Genomic DNA, 21,511 nt, shown 5'->3' with positions numbered 1-21,511 from the left:
TAACAAGATTATAACGAGATTAAAACGAGATTATAATACAGTTATAACAAGATTCTAACAAGATTAAAACGAGATTATAATACAGTTATAACAAGATTCTAACAAGATTAAAACGAGATTATAATACAGTTATAACAAGATTCTAACAAGATTAAAACGAGATTATAACGAGATTATAATACAGTTATAACAAGATTATAACGAGATTATAACGAGATTATAATACAGTTATAACAAGATTCTAACAAGATTAAAACGAGATTATAATACAGTTATAACAAGATTCTAACAAGATTAAAACGAGATAATAACGAGATTATAATACAGTTATAACAAGATTCTAACAAGATTAAAACGAGATTATAACGAGATTATAATACAGTTATAACAAGATTATAACGAGATTATAATACAGTTATAACAAGATTATAACGAGATTATAACGAGATTATAATACAGTTATAACAAGATTCTAACAAGATTAAAACGAGATTATAACGAGATTATAATACAGTTATAACAAGATTCTAACAAGATTAAAACGAGATTATAACGAGATTATAATACAGTTATAACAAGATTATAACAAGATAAAACGAGATTATAACGAGATTATAATACAGTTATAACAAGATTATAACAAGATTATAACAAGATTAGAACGAGATTAGAACGAGATTATAATACAGTTATAACAAGATTATAACAAGATTAGAACGAGATTAGAACGAGATTATAATACAGTTATAACAAGATTCTAACAAGATTATAACGAGATTATAATACGGTTATAACAAGATTCTAACAAGATTAAAATGAGATTATAATACAGTTATAACAAGATTCTAACAAGATTAAAACGAGATTATAACGAGATTATAATACAGTTATAACAAGATTATAACGAGATTATAACGAGATTATAATACAGTTATAACAAGACTCTAACAAGATTAAAACGAGATTATAACGAGATTATAATACAGTTATAACAAGATTATAACAAGATTAAAACAAGATTATAACGAGATTATAATACAGGTGTAACAAGATTATAACGAGATTATAACGAGATTATAATACAGTTATAACAAGATTCTAACAAGATTAAAACGAGATTATAATACAGTTATAACAAGATTCTAACAAGATTAAAACGAGATTATAACGAGATTATAATACAGTTATAACAAGATTCTAACAAGATTAAAACGAGATTATAACGAGATTATAATACAGTTATAACAAGATTATAACAAGATTATAACGAGATTATAATACAGTTATAACAAGATTATAACGAGATTATAACGAGATTATAATACAGTTATAACAAGATTCTAACAAGATTAAAACGAGATTATAACGAGATTATAATACAGTTATAACAAGATTCTAACAAGATTAAAACGAGATTATAACGAGATTATAATACAGTTATAACAAGATTATAACAAGATTAGAACGAGATTAGAACGAGATTATAATACAGTTATAACAAGATTATAACAAGATTAGAACGAGATTAGAACGAGATTATAATACAGTTATAACAAGATTATAACAAGATTAGAACGAGATTAGAAAGAGATTCTAATACAGTTATAACAAGATTCTAACAAGATTATAACGAGATTATAATACAGTTATAACAAGATTCTAACAAGATTAAAATGAGATTATAATACAGTTATAACAAGATTCTAACAAGATTAAAACGAGATTATAACGAGATTATAATACAGTTATAACAAGATTATAACGAGATTATAACGAGATTATAATACAGTTATAACAAGACTCTAACAAGATTAAAACGAGATTATAACGAGATTATAATACAGTTATAACAAGATTATAACAAGATTAAAACGAGATTATAATACAGTTATAACAAGATTATAACATGATTAAAACGAGATTATAACGAGATTATAATACAGTTATAACAAGATTATAACAAGATTAAAACGAGATTATAACGAGATTATAATACAGTTATAACAAGATTATAACAAGATTATAACGAGATTATAATACAGTTATAACAAGATTATAACAAGATTAGAACGAGATTATAACGAGATTATAATACAGTTATAACAAGACTCTAACAAGATTAAAACGAGATTATAACGAGATTATAATACAGTTATAACAAGATTATAACAAGATTAAAACGAGATTATAACGAGATTATAATACAGGTGTAACAAGATTATAACGAGATTATAACGAGATTATAATACAGTTATAACAAGATTCTAACAAGATTAAAACGAGATTATAATACAGTTATAACAAGATTCTAACAAGATTAAAACGAGATTATAACGAGATTATAATACAGTTATAACAAGATTCTAACAAGATTAAAACGAGATTATAACGAGATTATAATACAGTTATAACAAGATTATAACGAGATTAAAACGAGATTATAATACAGTTATAACAAGATTCTAACAAGATTAAAACGAGATTATAATACAGTTATAACAAGATTCTAACAAGATTAAAACGAGATTATAATACAGTTATAACAAGATTCTAACAAGATTAAAACGAGATTATAACGAGATTATAATACAGTTATAACAAGATTATAACGAGATTATAACGAGATTATAATACAGTTATAACAAGATTCTAACAAGATTAAAACGAGATTATAATACAGTTATAACAAGATTATAACAAGATTAGAACGAGATTAGAACGAGATTATAATACAGTTATAACAAGATTATAACAAGATTAGAACGAGATTAGAAAGAGATTCTAATACAGTTATAACAAGATTCTAACAAGATTATAACGAGATTATAATACAGTTATAACAAGATTCTAACAAGATTAAAATGAGATTATAATACAGTTATAACAAGATTCTAACAAGATTAAAACGAGATTATAACGAGATTATAATACAGTTATAACAAGATTATAACGAGATTATAACGAGATTATAATACAGTTATAACAAGACTCTAACAAGATTAAAACGAGATTATAACGAGATTATAATACAGTTATAACAAGATTATAACGAGATTATAACGAGATTATAATACAGTTATAACAAGATTATAACATGATTAAAACGAGATTATAACGAGATTATAATACAGTTATAACAAGATTATAACAAGATTAAAACGAGATTATAACGAGATTATAATACAGTTATAACAAGATTATAACAAGATTATAACGAGATTATAATACAGTTATAACAAGATTATAACAAGATTAGAACGAGATTATAACGAGATTATAATACAGTTATAACAAGATTATAACAAGATTAAAACAAGATTATAATGAAATCCTAACTAGATTATAACAAGATTAAAACGAGATTATAATTAGACTATAACGAGCACAAAAGAAGCTTATTACAATCTTGTAACGAACGTTTAATACATTAATAATGAGACTACAATAACATTATATCAGGATTAAAACAGGATTATAATGAGTTATGAGATTATAACAAGATAACAGGATTAAAACAGGATTTTAATGAGTTATGAGATTATTATGAGATTATAACAGGATTATAACAGGATTACAATGAGTTATGAGTTTATAATGAGATAGTAACAGGATAATAATGAGTTATGAGTTTATAACGAGATAATAACAAGATTATAACAGGATTATAACAGGATTATAATGAGTTATGAGTTTATAATGAGATTATAACAGGATTATAACAGGATTATAATGAGTTATGAGTTTATAATGAGATTATAACAGGATTATAATGAGTTATGAGATTATAACAAGATAACAGGATTAAAACAGGATTATAATGAGTTATGAGATTATAACAAGATAACAGGATTAAAACAGGATTTTAATGAGTAATGAGATTATTATGAGATTATAACAGGATTATAACAGGATTACAATGAGTTATGAGTTTATAATGAGATAGTAACAGGATTATTATGAGTTATGAGTTTATAACGAGATAATAACAAGATTATAACAGGATTATAACAGGATTATAATGAGTTATGAGTTTATAATGAGATTATAACAGGATTATAATGAGTTATGAGTTTATAATGAGATTATAACAGGATTATAACAGGATTACAATGAGTTATGAGTTTATAATGAGATTATAACAGGATTATAACAGGATTATAATGAGTTATGAGTTTATAATGAGATTATAACAGGATTATAACAGGATTACAATGAGTTATGAGTTCATAATGAGATTATAACAGGATTATAACAGGATTACAATGAGTTATGAGTTTATAAAGAGTTATAAACAAGATTATAAGAGGATTATAACAGGATTATAACAGGATTACAATGAGTTATGAGTTTATAAAGAGTTATTAACAAGATTATAAGAGGATTATAACAGGATTATAATGTGTTATGAGTTATAATGAGATTATAACAGGATTATAACAGGATTATAATGAGTTATGAGTTATAATGAGATTATAAGAGGATTATAACAGGATTATAACAGGATTATAATGAGTTATGAGATTATAACAAGATAACAGGATTAAAACAGGATTTTAATGAGTTATGAGATTATTATGAGATTATAACAGGATTATAACAGGATTATAATGAGTTATGAGTTTATAATGAGATTATAACAGGATTATAACAGGATTATAACAGGATTATAATGAGTTATGAGTTTATAATGAGATTATAACAGGATTATAACAGGATTATAACAGGATTATAATGAGTTATGAGTTTATAATGAGATTATAACAGGATTATAACAGGATTATAACAGGATTATAATGAGTTATGAGTTTATTATGAGATTATAACAGGATTATAACAGGATTATAATGAGTTATGAGTTATAATGAGATTATAACAGGATTATAACAGGATTATAATGGTGTTATGAGTTTATAATGAGATTATAACAGGATTATAATAGGATTATAACAGGATTATAATGAGTTATGAGTTTATAATGAGATTATAACAGGATTATAACAGGATTATAATGAGTTATGAGTTTATAATGAGATTATAACAGGATTATAACAGGATTATAATGAGTTATGAGTTTATTATGAGATTATAACAGGATTATAACAGGATTATAACAGGATTATAACAGGATTATAATGAGTTATGAGTTTATAATGAGATCATAACAGGATTATAACAGGATTATAATGAGTTATGAGTTTATTATGAGATTATAACAGGATTATAACAGGATTATAATGAGTTATGAGTTTATTATGAGATCATAACAGGATTATAACAGGATTATAAGGAGTTATGAGTTTATTATGAGATTATAACAGGATTATAACAGGATTATAATGAGTTAATAGTTTATCCTGTAATATCGCGTACCCTTGTTAAGTCAGTAAAAGAGGAAATCTGACGATAGACTAACAGACTGACGTTTACATCTGTTCAGGAGTAAAAATAACCTCTGTATGTGTTCATGCATGAGTCAGTGACCAGCTGTTTCACAGATGCTAACAGGATGTAATTAGCCGGGACAGACGGCGGTTTGATGGCGTCTGTATCAGAGACATGAGGAATGAGACGAGGCGTTTCTACAACAGGAAGACGAGTGAATCACCGTCACTTCTCTCCTGTTTTCACTGCTACCGGAGCAGAAAATATCCCCAGACTTCACCACTATAATTATACCACAGCATGACTGAACCGGCCTCTGATTGGCCGGCAGGGATTAAAAACAACGCCTCATTCAAAGCTTGAAAACAGAAGAGCTGATTTTGAGTTTTAGAGGAACCATGTTAAAGCTTTAAAAAAATGACTAAAACCATCAAAAGTTTTAAAGTTAATCAGAGAAATTAATAGAATAAGTCAGAGCCAAAGAGAACGACCCGCTCCTCCAGTTAATGATTGAGTGTGTGAACTGGGGATGGAGAGAACGCTCCTGTCGTCAATATGCAATCTTTGGTGGATGAACTATCGTTGACAGGAAATGAAATAGTCATGGGAGATCTGGCTCTTTTTATTGATCTGGAAAACCGTCAAAGAGTGGTTTTAGAAAAATGAAAGTCTCCGCCTCTCTGCAGGTGCTCGCTGTGACGAGTGCTCACCTGGTTACTACGGTAACCCAGAGGAGGCGGGGGGCCGGTGCCAGCCTTGTCTGTGCAATAACAACATCGATGTGACCGACCCCGAGTCCTGCGACGCCCAGACCGGAGAGTGTCTGCGCTGTCTGTACCACAGCGAGGGTGTGGCCTGTGAGAGCTGCAAGCTGGGTTACTATGGCAACGCCCTGCTGCAGGACTGCAGGAGTAAGTACACCTGGTTACCATGACGATTAACTTTTTCACTGCACAGTTGCATAGCTGTTTTTAGAGTATCTTACTCACAGACTGGCAGCTTAAAACACTGATTTAATCCAGCAACTCTGATTTCATCCAGAAACACTGATTTAATCCAGCAACTCTGATTTAATCCAGAAACACTGATTTAATCCAGCAACTCTGATTTCATCCAGAAACACTGATTTAATCCAGCAACTCTGATTTAATCCAGCAACTCTGATTTAATCCAGCAACTCTGATTTAATCCAGAAACACTGATTTCATCCAGAAACACTGATCTAATCCAGAAACACTGATTTCATCCAGAAACACTGATTTCATCCAGAAACACTGATTTCATCCAGAAACTTTGATTTAATCCAGAAACTTTGATTTAATCCAGAAACACTGATTTAATCCAGAAACACTGATTTCATCCAGAAACACTGATTTAATCCAGAAACTTTGATTTCATCCAGAAACACTGATCTAATCCAGAAACACTGATCTAATCCAGCAACACTGATTTAATCCAGAAACACTGATTTAATCCAGAAACACTGATTTCATCCAGAAACACTGATTTAATCCAGAAACACTGATTTAATCCAGCAACACTGATTTCATCCAGAAACACTGATTTAATCCAGAAACTTTGATTTCATCCAGAAACACTGATTTAATCCAGCAACTCTGATTTAATCCAGAAACACTGATTTAATCCAGAAACACTGATTTCATCCAGAAACACTGATTTCATCCAGAAACACTGATTTAATCCAAAAACTTTGATTTCATCCAGAAACACTGATTTAATCCAGCAACTCTGATTTAATCCAGAAACACTGATTTAATCCAGCAACTCTGATTTAATCCAGAAACACTGATTTCATCCAGAAACACTGATTTAATCCAGAAACTTTGATTTAATCCAGAAACACTGATTTAATCCAGAAACACTGATCTAATCCAGCAACACTGATTTAATCCAGAAACACTGATTTAATCCAGCAACTCTGATTTAATCCAGAAACACTGATTTAATCCAGAAACACTGATTTCATCCAGAAACACTGATTTCATCCAGAAACACTGATTTAATCCAGAAACACTGATTTAATCCAGAAACTTTGATTTAATCCAGAAACACTGATTTAATCCAGAAACACTGATCTAATCCAGCAACACTGATTTAATCCAGAAACACTGATTTAATCCAGCAACTCTGATTTAATCCAGAAACACTGATTTAATCCAGCAACTCTGATTTAATCCAGAAACACTGATTTCATCCAGAAACACTGATTTAATCCAGAAACTTTGATTTCATCCAGAAACACTGATTTAATCCAGAAACACCGATTTAATCCAGAAACACTGATTTAATCCAGCAACTCTGATTTAATCCAGAAACACTGATTTAATCCAGAAACACTGATTTAATCCAGAAACACTGATTTAATCCAGCAACACTGATTTAATCCAGCAACACTGATTTAATCCAGAAACACTGATTTAATCCAGCAACATTGATCTAATCCAGAAACACTGATTTAATCCAGAAACATTGATTTAATCCAGAAACACTGATTTAATCCAGCAACACTGATTTAATCCAGAAACACTGATTTAATCCAGCAACACTGATTTAATCCAGCAACACTGATTTAATCCAGAAACACTGATTTAATCCAGCAACACTGATTTAATCCAGCAACACTGATTTAATCCAGCAACTCTGATTTAATCCAGCAACACTGATTTAATCCAGCAACACTGATTTAATCCAGAAACACTGATTTAATCCAGCAACACTGATTTAATCCAGCAACACTGATTTAATCCAGAAACACTGATTTAATCCAGCAACTCTGATTTAATCCAGAAACACTGATTTAATCCAGAAACACTGATTTAATCCAGAAACACTGATTTAATCCAGAAACACTGATTTAATCCAGAAACACTGATTTAATCCAGCAACTCTGATTTAATCCAGAAACACTGATTTAATCCAGCAACTCTGATTTAATCCAGAAACACTGATTTCATCCAGAAACACTGATTTAATCCAGAAACTTTGATTTAATCCAGAAACACTGATTTAATCCAGAAACACTGATCTAATCCAGCAACACTGATTTAATCCAGAAACACTGATTTAATCCAGCAACTCTGATTTAATCCAGAAACACTGATTTAATCCAGAAACACTGATTTCATCCAGAAACACTGATTTCATCCAGAAACACTGATTTAATCCAGAAACTTTGATTTAATCCAGAAACACTGATTTAATCCAGAAACACTGATCTAATCCAGCAACACTGATTTAATCCAGCAACACTGATTTAATCCAGCAACTCTGATTTAATCCAGAAACACTGATTTAATCCAGCAACTCTGATTTAATCCAGAAACACTGATTTAATCCAGAAACACTGATTTAATCCAGAAACTTTGATTTCATCCAGAAACACTGATTTAATCCAGAAACACTGATTTAATCCAGAAACACTGATTTAATCCAGCAACTCTGATTTAATCCAGAAACACTGATTTAATCCAGAAACACTGATTTAATCCAGCAACACTGATTTAATCCAGAAACACTGATTTAATCCAGCAACATTGATCTAATCCAGAAACACTGATTTAATCCAGAAACATTGATTTAATCCAGAAACACTGATTTAATCCAGCAACACTGATTTAATCCAGAAACACTGATTTAATCCAGCAACACTGATTTAATCCAGCAACACTGATTTAATCCAGAAACACTGATTTAATCCAGAAACACTGATTTAATCCAGAAACTTTGATTTAATCCAGAAACACTGATTTAATCCAGAAACACTGATCTAATCCAGCAACACTGATTTAATCCAGAAACACTGATTTAATCCAGCAACTCTGATTTAATCCAGAAACACTGATTTAATCCAGCAACACTGATTTAATCCAGCAACACTGATTTAATCCAGAAACACTGATTTAATCCAGCAACTCTGATTTAATCCAGAAACACTGATTTAATCCAGAAAGACTGATTTCATCCAGAAACACTGATTTCATCCAGAAACACTGATTTCATCCAGAAACACTGATTTAATCCAGCAACTCTGATTTAATCCAGAAACACTGATTTAATCCAGCAACTCTGATTTAATCCAGAAACACTGATTTCATCCAGAAACACTGATTTAATCCAGAAACTTTGATTTAATCCAGAAACACTGATTTAATCCAGAAACACTGATCTAATCCAGCAACACTGATTTAATCCAGAAACACTGATTTAATCCAGCAACTCTGATTTAATCCAGAAACACTGATTTAATCCAGAAACACTGATTTCATCCAGAAACACTGATTTCATCCAGAAACACTGATTTCATCCAGAAACACTGATTTAATCCAGAAACTTTGATTTAATCCAGAAACACTGATTTAATCCAGAAACACTGATCTAATCCAGCAACACTGATTTAATCCAGAAACACTGATTTAATCCAGCAACTCTGATTTAATCCAGAAACACTGATTTAATCCAGCAACTCTGATTTAATCCAGAAACACTGATTTAATCCAGAAACACTGATTTAATCCAGAAACTTTGATTTCATCCAGAAACACTGATTTAATCCAGAAACACCAATTTAATCCAGAAACACTGATTTAATCCAGCAACTCTGATTTAATCCAGAAACACTGATTTAATCCAGAAACACTGATTTAATCCAGAAACACTGATTTAATCCAGCAACACTGATCTAATCCAGAAACACTGATTTAATCCAGAAACACTGATTTAATCCAGAAACACTGATTTCATCCAGCAACACTGATTTAATCCAGAAACACTGATTTAATCCAGAAACACTGATTTAATCCAGAAACACTGATTTAATCCAGAAACACTGATTTAATCCAGAAACACTGATCTAATCCAGCAACACTGATTTAATCCAGAAACACTGATTTAATCCAGCAACTCTGATTTAATCCAGAAACACTGATTTAATCCAGCAACACTGATTTAATCCAGAAACACTGATTTCATCCAGAAACACTGATTTCATCCAGAAACACTGATTTAATCCAGAAACTTTGATTTCATCCAGAAACACTGATTTAATCCAGAAACACTGATCTAATCCAGCAACACTGATTTAATCCAGAAACACTGATTTAATCCAGCAACTCTGATTTAATCCAGAAACACTGATTTAATCCAGAAACACTGATTTCATCCAGAAACACTGATTTCATCCAGAAACACTGATTTAATCCAGCAACTCTGATTTAATCCAGAAACACTGATTTAATCCAGCAACTCTGATTTAATCCAGAAACACTGATTTCATCCAGAAACACTGATTTCATCCAGAAACACTGATTTAATCCAGAAACACTGATTTAATCCAGAAACACTGATCTAATCCAGCAACACTGATTTAATCCAGAAACACTGATTTAATCCAGCAACTCTGATTTAATCCAGAAACACTGATTTAATCCAGCAACTCTGATTTAATCCAGAAACACTGATTTCATCCAGAAACACTGATTTCATCCAGAAACTTTGATTTCATCCAGAAACACTGATTTAATCCAGAAACACCGATTTAATCCAGAAACACTGATTTAATCCAGCAACTCTGATTTAATCCAGAAACACTGATTTAATCCAGAAACACTGATTTAATCCAGCAACACTGATTTAATCCAGCAACACTGATTTAATCCAGCAACTCTGATTTAATCCAGCAACACTGATTTAATCCAGCAACACTGATTTAATCCAGCAACTCTGATTTAATCCAGAAACACTGATTTAATCCAGCAACACTGATCTAATCCAGAAACACTGATTTAATCCAGAAACACTGATTTAATCCAGAAACACTGATTTCATCCAGCAACACTGATTTAATCCAGAAACACTGATTTAATCCAGAAACACTGATTTAATCCAGAAACACTGATTTAATCCAGAAACACTGATTTAATCCAGAAACTTTGATTTAATCCAGAAACACTGATTTAATCCAGAAACACTGATCTAATCCAGCAACACTGATTTAATCCAGAAACACTGATTTAATCCAGCAACTCTGATTTAATCCAGAAACACTGATTTAATCCAGCAACACTGATTTAATCCAGAAACACTGATTTCATCCAGAAACACTGATTTCATCCAGAAACACTGATTTAATCCAGAAACACTGATCTAATCCAGCAACACTGATTTAATCCAGAAACACTGATTTAATCCAGCAACTCTGATTTAATCCAGAAACACTGATTTAATCCAGCAACTCTGATTTAATCCAGAAACACTGATTTAATCCAGAAACACTGATTTAATCCAGAAACTTTGATTTCATCCAGAAACACTGATTTAATCCAGAAACACCGATTTAATCCAGAAACACTGATTTAATCCAGCAACTCTGATTTAATCCAGAAACACTGATTTAATCCAGAAACACTGATTTAATCCAGAAACACTGATTTAATCCAGCAACTCTGATTTAATCCAGAAACACTGATTTAATCCAGCAACACTGATCTAATCCAGAAACACTGATTTAATCCAGAAACACTGATTTAATCCAGAAACACTGATTTAATCCAGCAACACTGATTTAATCCAGAAACACTGATTTAATCCAGCAACACTGATTTAATCCAGCAACACTGATTTAATCCAGCAACACTGATTTAATCCAGCAACACTGATTTAATCCAGCAACTCTGATTTAATCCAGAAACACTGATTTAATCCAGCAACACTGATCTAATCCAGAAACACTGATTTAATCCAGAAACACTGATTTAATCCAGAAACACTGATTTAATCCAGCAACACTGATTTAATCCAGAAACACTGATTTAATCCAGCAACACTGATTTAATCCAGCAACACTGATTTAATCCAGCAACACTGATTTAATCCAGAAACACTGATTTAATCCAGAAACACTGATTTAATCCAGCAACACTGATTTAATCCAGCAACACTGATTTAATCCAGCAACACTGATTTAATCCAGCAACACTGATTTAATCCAGCAACTCTGATTTAATCCAGAAACACTGATTTAATCCAGCAACACTGATCTAATCCAGAAACACTGATTTAATCCAGAAACACTGATTTAATCCAGAAACACTGATTTAATCCAGCAACACTGATTTAATCCAGAAACACTGATTTAATCCAGCAACACTGATTTAATCCAGCAACACTGATTTAATCCAGCAACACTGATTTAATCCAGCAACACTGATTTAATCCAGAAACACTGATTTGATCCTGGACAGGTGTGGTTTATAATTCCTCATTCTGGGATTTAAATTTAACACCAACCTTTGTGTTTTTTAATAGGGCACTAACAAATGGGAGGGGTTGGGGGGTGGTCAGCACATATACCCTGATGCTGTCTGGGGTCTTGTTAGCTGCTACTACATGATGAAAACTAAATCCTGACTCTGACGTCGTTACCCGTTCTTCCTCAGAGTGCATCTGTAACCGTCTGGGCACCGAGCCGTCCAGCTGTCCGGCGCCTGGCGACTGTCACTGCGTGCGCAGCAGCGGTCAGTGTCGCTGCCTCCCCAATGTCATCGGACAACACTGCGACCGCTGCGCCCCCGACACCTGGAACATGGCGAGCGGCAGCGGCTGTCAGAGCTGTGACTGTGACCTTAAGCACTCTTATGGCTCTTCCTGTAACGAGGTGATGCAAACTTCAAAATAAAAGCCCCTGAATCCTGCTGGACAACAGCCTGTGGTCATGTTATGGTTTTCTTCTTTAACTGAGAGAATGGGATTTATTTTGTTTTATTTTGAAACAGATCAGCGGCCAGTGTTCCTGTCAGCCCGGCTTCGGAGGAAGAACCTGCAGCGAGTGTCGAGAGCTGTTCTGGGGCAACCCGGAGGTCAAATGTCACGGTGGGTTCAATGTCTGTAGGAAAATCAGACCACTGGATGTGTCTGAAATCAAGTACTAACAACCAACTAACAGACAGCGTAAAGATGAACATAAGCATACTTTAATATGTTTAACAGTTTTATTTATGGTAGTGTTGATAATGAGTGGGTGTGGTTTGTTTGGGCATACTAGTTTTTCTTCAACAGTCAGCTAAGCTTGGACTAGATTACGTTAATCAGATACCAGGGTAACATCACTTTTACCAGCCATCCATCCTCGCTGAGGCTCTGTGACTGAGGACTGGTGTCTACATGCTGATCAGAATGAATGAAGGACAATGAACCGCTACCTAAGAGGCTAGCAGTACCTCTTTAACAGCTTTTCTCCCTCATGTTGGCATAAACATGCGTTTACTGGACACACTGATATACTATTGAGACAACTGGGGGATTAGACTGGCTTCCATGCAGAGGGCAAGGATGGAATGTTTTATGAGTAGTAATGAAGACATCTTTAAAGGCAAGGATGGAATGTTTTATGAGTAGGGATGAATGATACATTTAGGCAGTATAAAGGAGATATCATCCTTTCCAACAATGTCAGAATGTTTTAGGGATGACCCAAAAGTGGGTGGAGCTTGTTAGTAGTAGGGGTTTCACCTGCTGACCAGCTCCATAGAAGAAATAACAGTCACCATAGAGGGGAGCTCTGTTGGTGTTTCTGTGTTCTTAGAGTGACAGAGAGATGAAGGACTTAGACTGAAATGAAAACTCAATTCAAGAGGATGAGCAACGAGAGTTCACGGACCAGCTGGTTCTCAGAGCCGGCTCCTGTTTGAGAGACTGTTTCCTTTTTTCTAGTTTTGTTGTTTTAAAGACATAAAAGTTTCTGTGTGCAGCTATTAAAACGTTTCAGTAAACAGATTCATCCTGGTAAGACGGTCTCTAGCCCCCAGCTTTGGCCTCATATTTAACACCAGAGGATGCTGCTTGGTTTGTTCAGACCCCACTGCATCGTGGGAAAATTCCTGCTCCAACGATCCTTCGCTTCAAAATGCCAAAAAACATGAAAACCAGATGTCAGAGCTCAGTGAGATGGAGAGGCAAGGACATCAGACTGTGGTGGGGGGGGGGGGGTAGTTACTGGTGGTTGGGTGTTATTAAAGGGGGGGTGGGGTGTTATATTAAAGGGGGTGGTGGGGTGTTATATTAAAGGGGGTGGTGTGGGGGGGGGGTGTTATATTAAAGGGGGTGGTGTGGGGGGGGGGTGTTATATTAAAGGGGGTGGTGTGGGGGGGGGGTGTTATATTAAAGGGGGTGGTGTGGGGAGGGGGGGGGTAGCAGAGGCAGAAAGGAGGTAGAACAAACCACTGCACTCTCAGACTCTCTGTGTTTCTGTGATTTTATGATTCCAGTCCCAGAGGTTTCTCCGTCTGAAGAGGTTTCAGCTGTTTAATAAGAACCAGATGTTGTGCAGATGTCAGACAGGAAGTCAAACAGCAGGTCTGGGTCTCATCCTGTTTGGACAGTGGAGGGGGTGGAGGAGGTTTATGCAGTGCATTAGCAGACATTAATATTTATTCAGTACTGAGTGGTCATCTCTGATGCTCAGGGAGGACAGTTCTATATGTGGGAGCTCAGACTGGTACGGAGCTGGAATGGGAGGTTTTCATCTGGACTGGGAGGTTTTTATCTGGACTGGGAGGTTTTCATCTGGACTGGGAGGTTTTCATCTGGACTGGGAGGTTTTTATCTGGACCGGATGTGTTGTGAAAGACTGTAGCGTCAGCTGACCTGGTCTGCTGTGCTCTGTTAGTAAACTAGCATGGTGGCTTTATTTGTGTCTGTCCAGACTCAGAGTGGTGGGGATGGGTCTGGTTTTGGAGATCTGGATTATTAGTCCCAGATCAGTGAGAGTCTTCATGTGGGACCAGTTTAGCTTTTTAAAGCTCTAAAACTACAAAAATGTAATAAAGGAAACATTTTTTTCAAAAGGAGCCAGCTCCTAACCAGAATTTCATCTCTCTATTACTATTATTACTATTACTATTCTTCTCATTATTATTACTATTAATATTATTCTTATTATTATTATTATTACTATTACTATCACTATAATTATTATTATTATTATTATTATTACTATTATTATTATTATTATTATTATTATTACTATTATTATTACTATTATTATTATTTTTCTGATTATTATTATTATTATTATTATTATTACTATTATTATTATTTTTATGATTATTATTACTATTATTATTATTATTATTATTATTACTATTATTATTATTATTATTACTATTATTATTATTATTTTTATTATTACTATTATTATTATTGTTATTATTATTATTAATATTGTTGTTGTTGTTGTTGTTGTTATTATAACACAGGTATTCCAACAGTTTGTCCCTCATGGTCACTGATCCTTGTTGGTCTGTTATTTGGCAAAAATGGGGTGGGAAAAGCCCCCAACATCCCCAGCTTCACCAACATTCTGTCTTTGGAGATGATGTCATCCTTTTAGTGTAAATAGGCTTTAGAAGGATGATATTTCTAAGCTTATGAAACATTCCATCCTTGCCTTTTGCATGAAGGCTGGTCATTAGTCATTCCAGTCTAACCAGTAGCTCACTGGTTTGTCTCCTGTGTTTCTGTGTGATGAAGGATGACAGACGTCTATGATCTACATTCTAGGTTAATGGTCTAGGCAGGAGCCGTTTATCCTCTGTAAACCCTTTCTGTTCCAGGCTCTGAGCATGCTCAGACTAACCAAGTGTTACAGTGTCCATCATTGTAAGTTAATGTGTGTGTGTCTGTGTGTGTGTGTGTGGGGGTGTGTGTGTGTGTGTGTGTGTGTGTGAGCAGCCTGTGACTGCGACCCTCGGGGGATCTCTCAGCCTCAGTGTAACAAAGGAAACGGTCACTGCGTCTGCGTCGAAGGCGTCTCCGGTCCTCGCTGTGACGTCTGCGCCCGTGGATGGTCCGGAACCTTCCCCGACTGTCAGCGCTGCCACCAGTGCTTCTCTGAGTGGGACCAGATCATTGGTCAGCTGACCAATCAGACGCACCGCCTCGTCAACAAGGTCAACGCCCTCAAATCCAGCGGCGTCAGTGGGCCGTACAGGAAGTCCATCGACAGCATGGAGAGGAGCGTTGCCGATATCCAGCTCCTCCTGAGCCAGAACCCCGCCTCCCAACCGCTGACCGAGGTCCAGGAGCTGCTGCAGCAGACAAGGTGACACCAATCAATCAATCAACCAATCAGCTAATCAATCACTCTACTAATCACCTAGTCCATCAATCAACCGATCAGTTAATCAACCACTCTACTAATCACCTAGTCCATCAATCAACCGATCAGTTAATCAACCACTCTACTAATCACCTAGTCAATCAATCAATCAGTTACTCAGCCACTCTACTAATCACCTAGTCACTCAATCAACCAATCAGTTAATCAACCACTCTACTAATCACCTAGTCCGTCAATCAATCAGTTAATCAGCCACTCTACTAATCACCTAGTCCATCAATCAACTGATCAGTTAATCAGCAACTCTACTAATCACCTAGTCCATCAATCAATCAGTTAATCAGCCACTCTACTAATCACCTAGTCACTCAATCAACCAATCAGTTAATCAACCACTCTACTAATCACCTAGTCACTCAATCAACCAATCAGTTAATCAACCACTCTACTAATCACCTAGTCCATCAATCAACCAATCAGTTAATCAGCCACTCTACTAATCACCTAGTCCATCAATCAACCGATCAGTTAATCAGCCACTCTACTAATCACCTAGTCCTCAATTAATCAATCAGTTAATCAACCACTCTACTAATCACCTAGACCATAAATCAACCAATCAGTTAATCAACCACTCTACTAATCACCTAGTCAATCAATCAATCAATCAGTTAATCAACCACTCTACTAATCACCTAGTCCATCAATCAACCAATCAGTTAATCAGCCACTCTACTAATCACCTAGTCAATCAATCAATCAATCAGTTAATCAACCACTCTACTAATCACCTAGTCCATCAATCAACCAATCAGTTAATTAACCACTCTACTAATCACCTAGACCATAAATCAACCAATCAGTTAATCAACCACTCTACTAATCACCTAGTCAATCAATCAATCAATCAGTTAATCAACCACTCTACTAATCACCTAGTCCATCAATCAACCAATCAGTTAATCAGCCACTCTACTAATCACCTAGTCCTCAATTAATCAATCAGTTAATCAGCCACTCTACTAATCACCTAGTCACTCAATCAACCAATCAGTTAATCAACCACTCTACTAATCACCTAGTCCATCAATCAACTGATCAGTTAATCAGCCACTCTACTAATCACCTAGTCCATCAATCAACTGATCAGTTAATCAGCAACTCTACTAATCACCTAGTCCATCAATCAATCAGTTAATCAGCCACTCTACTAATCACCTAGTCACTCAATCAACCAATCAGTTAATCAACCACTCTACTAATCACCTAGTCCATCAATCAACCGATCAGTTAATCAGCCACTCTACTAATCACCTAGTCCATCAATCAACCGATCAGTTAATCAGCCACTCTACTAATCACCTAGTCCTCAATTAATCAATCAGTTAATCAACCACTCTACTAATCACCTAGTCCATCAATCAACCAATCAGTTAATCAGCCACTCTACTAATCACCTAGTCCATCAATCAACCGATCAGTTAATCAGCCACTCTACTAATCACCTAGTCCTCAATTAATCAATCAGTTAATCAACCACTCTACTAATCACCTAGACCATAAATCAACCAATCAGTTAATCAACCACTCTACTAATCACCTAGACCATCAATCAACCAATCAGTTAATCAACCACTCTACTAATCACCTAGTCCTCAATTAATCAATCAGTTAATCAACCACTCAACTAATCACCTAGTCAATCAATCAATCAATCAGTTAATCAACCACTCTACTAATCACCTAGTCCATCAATCAACCAATCAGTTAATCAGCCACTCTACTAATCACCTAGTCCATCAATCAACCAATCAGTTAATCAGCCACTCTACTAATCACCTAGTCCTCAATTAATCAATCAGTTAATCAACCACTCAACTAATCACCTAGTCAATCAATCAATCAATCAGTTAATCAGCCACTCTACTAATCACCTAGTCCATCAATCAACCAATCAGTTAATCAGCCACTCTACTAATCACCTAGTCCATCAATCAACCAATCAGTTAATCAGCCACTCTACTAATCACCTAGTCCTCAATTAATCAATCAGTTAATCAACCACTCAACTAATCACCTAGTCAATCAATTAATCAATCAGTTAATCAACCAGTCCATGAACCTACCTTCTTTGCTAATTTGCTAAAATCAACCAACTATTTATCGATCAGTCAGCCAATCAAAGACCCATCACTGAGACAATCAAGCACCAGGTCCTAGCAAGTATCCTCAGGAGACCTGTTCCAAAGAGGGCAGGTCTAGACCGTATTCTCTGTGGTACTGCTGATGAAGACCCGACATTATCTGACTTTGTTTCCTTTTTCTCTAAATAGATTGTAATTCTGCTGGTATGATTTATGCTGGAAGGGCCTGAAATACTTCATCAGGTTTTTTCTACTCATCGACATTCATCAGCGTTACCATGGAGACAAAACAACTCCCTTTAACAGTCAGAGACCTCCAGCCATCAATGCTAACTGTCTGTGTCCCTCAGTGACCTGATGAGGACCCTGAGCCAGACATTGAACCACACAGAGCAGACTCTGGCCCAGGTGGACGACTCGGAATCGGCTGCAGAAACCAAACTGGACTCGGTGATGTTGGATGCTCAGAAACTGGAGCGGACTGTGAGGGAGCTGCTGGACCAGGTGGAGTTCATCAAGAACTCTGACATCAGAGGTAATCCAACGCAGCTGAGATAGACTAGCTTAGCTAGTTTAGCTTAGCTTTGCCACCTGAGCTTAGCAAGTTTACCTTGGCTAGCTTAGCTTAGCCACCTTAGCTTAGCAAGTTTATCTTAGCTAGATTAGCTTGAGCACCTTAGCTTAGCAAGTTTACCTTGGCTAGCTTAGCTTAGCCATCTTAGCTTAGCAAGTTTATCTTGGCTAGCTTAGCTTGAGCACCTTAGCTTAGCTAGCTTAGCTTAGCAACCTTAGGTAGCTTAGCTTAGCCACCTTAGCCACCTTAGCTTAGCTTAGCCACCTTAGCTAGCTTAGCTTAGCCACCTTAACTAGCTTAGCTTAGCCACCTTAGCTTAACTCTGAGGTTTACATGGACTAACATTAGAACCTACAGGAGTCTCTGTGCCTGAAACTGTCGCTGGGTAAACCGACCCTTTCTCAGAGATCATTGATTCTCATAAATCAACAGTAACCTTTGAACCCCAGACACTGAACAGCTGATTAGCTACAGAGAGAGCTGAATCACTGCCCCATGATCTGTCCCATCCAGAATCCTCCCGGTCCTGAATCCTCCCACCATCAGAATCCTCCAAAGTCAAAGAACAGATCTAGTGACACGTCAGCACCGTTACGCTCTTAATGCCAGCATTATTCATGTTCAAGATTAGAACCTTAATTTTTTTTTGTTGGGTCAATATGACCCACATGGCAGTTCTAGGTATAACAACTGAAAAAAAACATCCCAGAATGCATCGGTGGTTCTAGAGTTAAAGGATCAGCATTAAGACTGTCAGCGTTAACATGTTAATAACAAAGAAAATACGGTTAGAAAATCATGCATTGAATATTTAAAATCACTTAAAGCTGCCCTTGGCTGCCAAGGTCAAGCTCGACGGCGTGTCTTTAGTCCGGGCCTCTTCACCCCTGGTAATACTCCCAGCGGTTTTCAGGACTTTGGGACATTCACTGGGGTCTTGTGGCTTCCCTACTACCTGCCTGGACAGTATCCAAGGCCCTGCTAACTCTCCACATCCTCGCCTTACTCCACCCTAAAGGTGTGAACTTTCTTCATCTACTTCCCCTCAGTAGTGTGAAAGGACATCCAGACCACGACCTGGGTTGTGTCGATCCTCCTTTCTGCCCAGCACCTCCATTTCTGTACGTGTCCTGTTTCACAGGGTACAGAGGGTCCAGTGGTCAGGTTGGCCCCATGTTTGGACGCTCATATATCCAGCAGACAGAACAGGTTCAGGTCCAACCTGTAGCTCCTCCCACATGTCATTAACCGCCCTCTGTCACCATGATCTTCTCAAATCTACCGTCCTGTTCGCTCCAAAAAACTCAGAGACAGCTCAGTGGAAGAAAATCTGCACTTTATCACATCAGAGCTTGACTTTTTTACACTTTCATCACATATTTCCTTCACTTTACCTTCAGTAGCAAGCTCTTTTTTTTCTGGGGCTAAGCTAACCTCTTACCTACCTGGGGTTCCTTTCATAATAAAAGCAGGTTTTAACAGAACAGGATGTAAAGTCCTTTATCTGAGTAGTTAACCTTAACTGGGTTACTTCCACAGAGGGATCAGCTAAACATGAACTACAGAGAAGTTTTAGTGCAGACACAGTAACCAGGGACATCAGTGAGTCATTTTGTACATGCACTCCTGTCTATTTCCACTGAAGCTGTTTCACAGCTCTACGCCTCAGACTGCACTGGTGCAGCAGAGCAGCACCAGTCAACATCACCAAATGAAGCTCTTTAAATATCATTCACTAACCAGCAGAACAGGGAACGCTGCAGATATGGACTCAAGCCTACAGATCTACAAACTCTTTTTAACTTTTCTGACCACTAACTGGTTGTTCTTCCTGTTGCCAGGGGCGACCGACAGCGTCACTAAGTACTTCCTGCAGTCGCAGACAGCTGAAGGCCGTGCTAACGCCTCCACCGTCGACCCCGACAGCCTCGTGGAAACTTCACGAGCTCTACGGCAGCTCACAGAGGACAAAATGAACCAGACCAAAGAGCAGTTTCAGGAGAGACACACTGAGCATGCTCAGAGATTGGATGACCTCGCTGGACAGCTGCAGACCCTCGACCTTTCAGAGCTCAGCCACAAGGTGACACAACGCCGGGGACTAGGACTCGAGTTAAACCCGTTACAGAAATGTTGACCTCTCTCTAGATCAGTGGTTCTCAACCTTTTTGAGTCGGGACCCCCAATTTAACTTGCACCCCCCCCCCCCCCAACAGACCAACAATGGTGGCTACATCACATCATACTGCTGCTAGTTGAGCCAGTTAACATGTAAAC

General features: G+C 35.9%; 1 protein-coding gene across 1 annotated transcript in view; it reads left to right on the top strand.

Annotated features, from left to right (window-relative positions):
- Positions 1-21,511, top strand: part of lamb1a (laminin, beta 1a) — a 60,979-nt gene that overhangs the window by 28,200 nt on the left and 11,268 nt on the right. The window contains exons 21-26 of the mRNA XM_041795539.1: positions 6,069-6,293; positions 12,837-13,054; positions 13,173-13,269; positions 16,129-16,498; positions 19,011-19,195; positions 21,076-21,317. Of these exons, the coding sequence (XP_041651473.1) occupies positions 6,069-6,293; positions 12,837-13,054; positions 13,173-13,269; positions 16,129-16,498; positions 19,011-19,195; positions 21,076-21,317 (1,337 nt within the window). The remainder of the gene's footprint in view (positions 1-6,068; positions 6,294-12,836; positions 13,055-13,172; positions 13,270-16,128; positions 16,499-19,010; positions 19,196-21,075; positions 21,318-21,511) is intronic.

The sequence above is a fragment of the Cheilinus undulatus genome, linkage group 9 (genome assembly GCF_018320785.1).
Source record: "Cheilinus undulatus linkage group 9, ASM1832078v1, whole genome shotgun sequence".
Lineage (NCBI taxonomy): Eukaryota > Metazoa > Chordata > Actinopteri > Labriformes > Labridae > Cheilinus > Cheilinus undulatus.
This window is presented reverse-complemented; position numbering and strand designations above follow the sequence as displayed.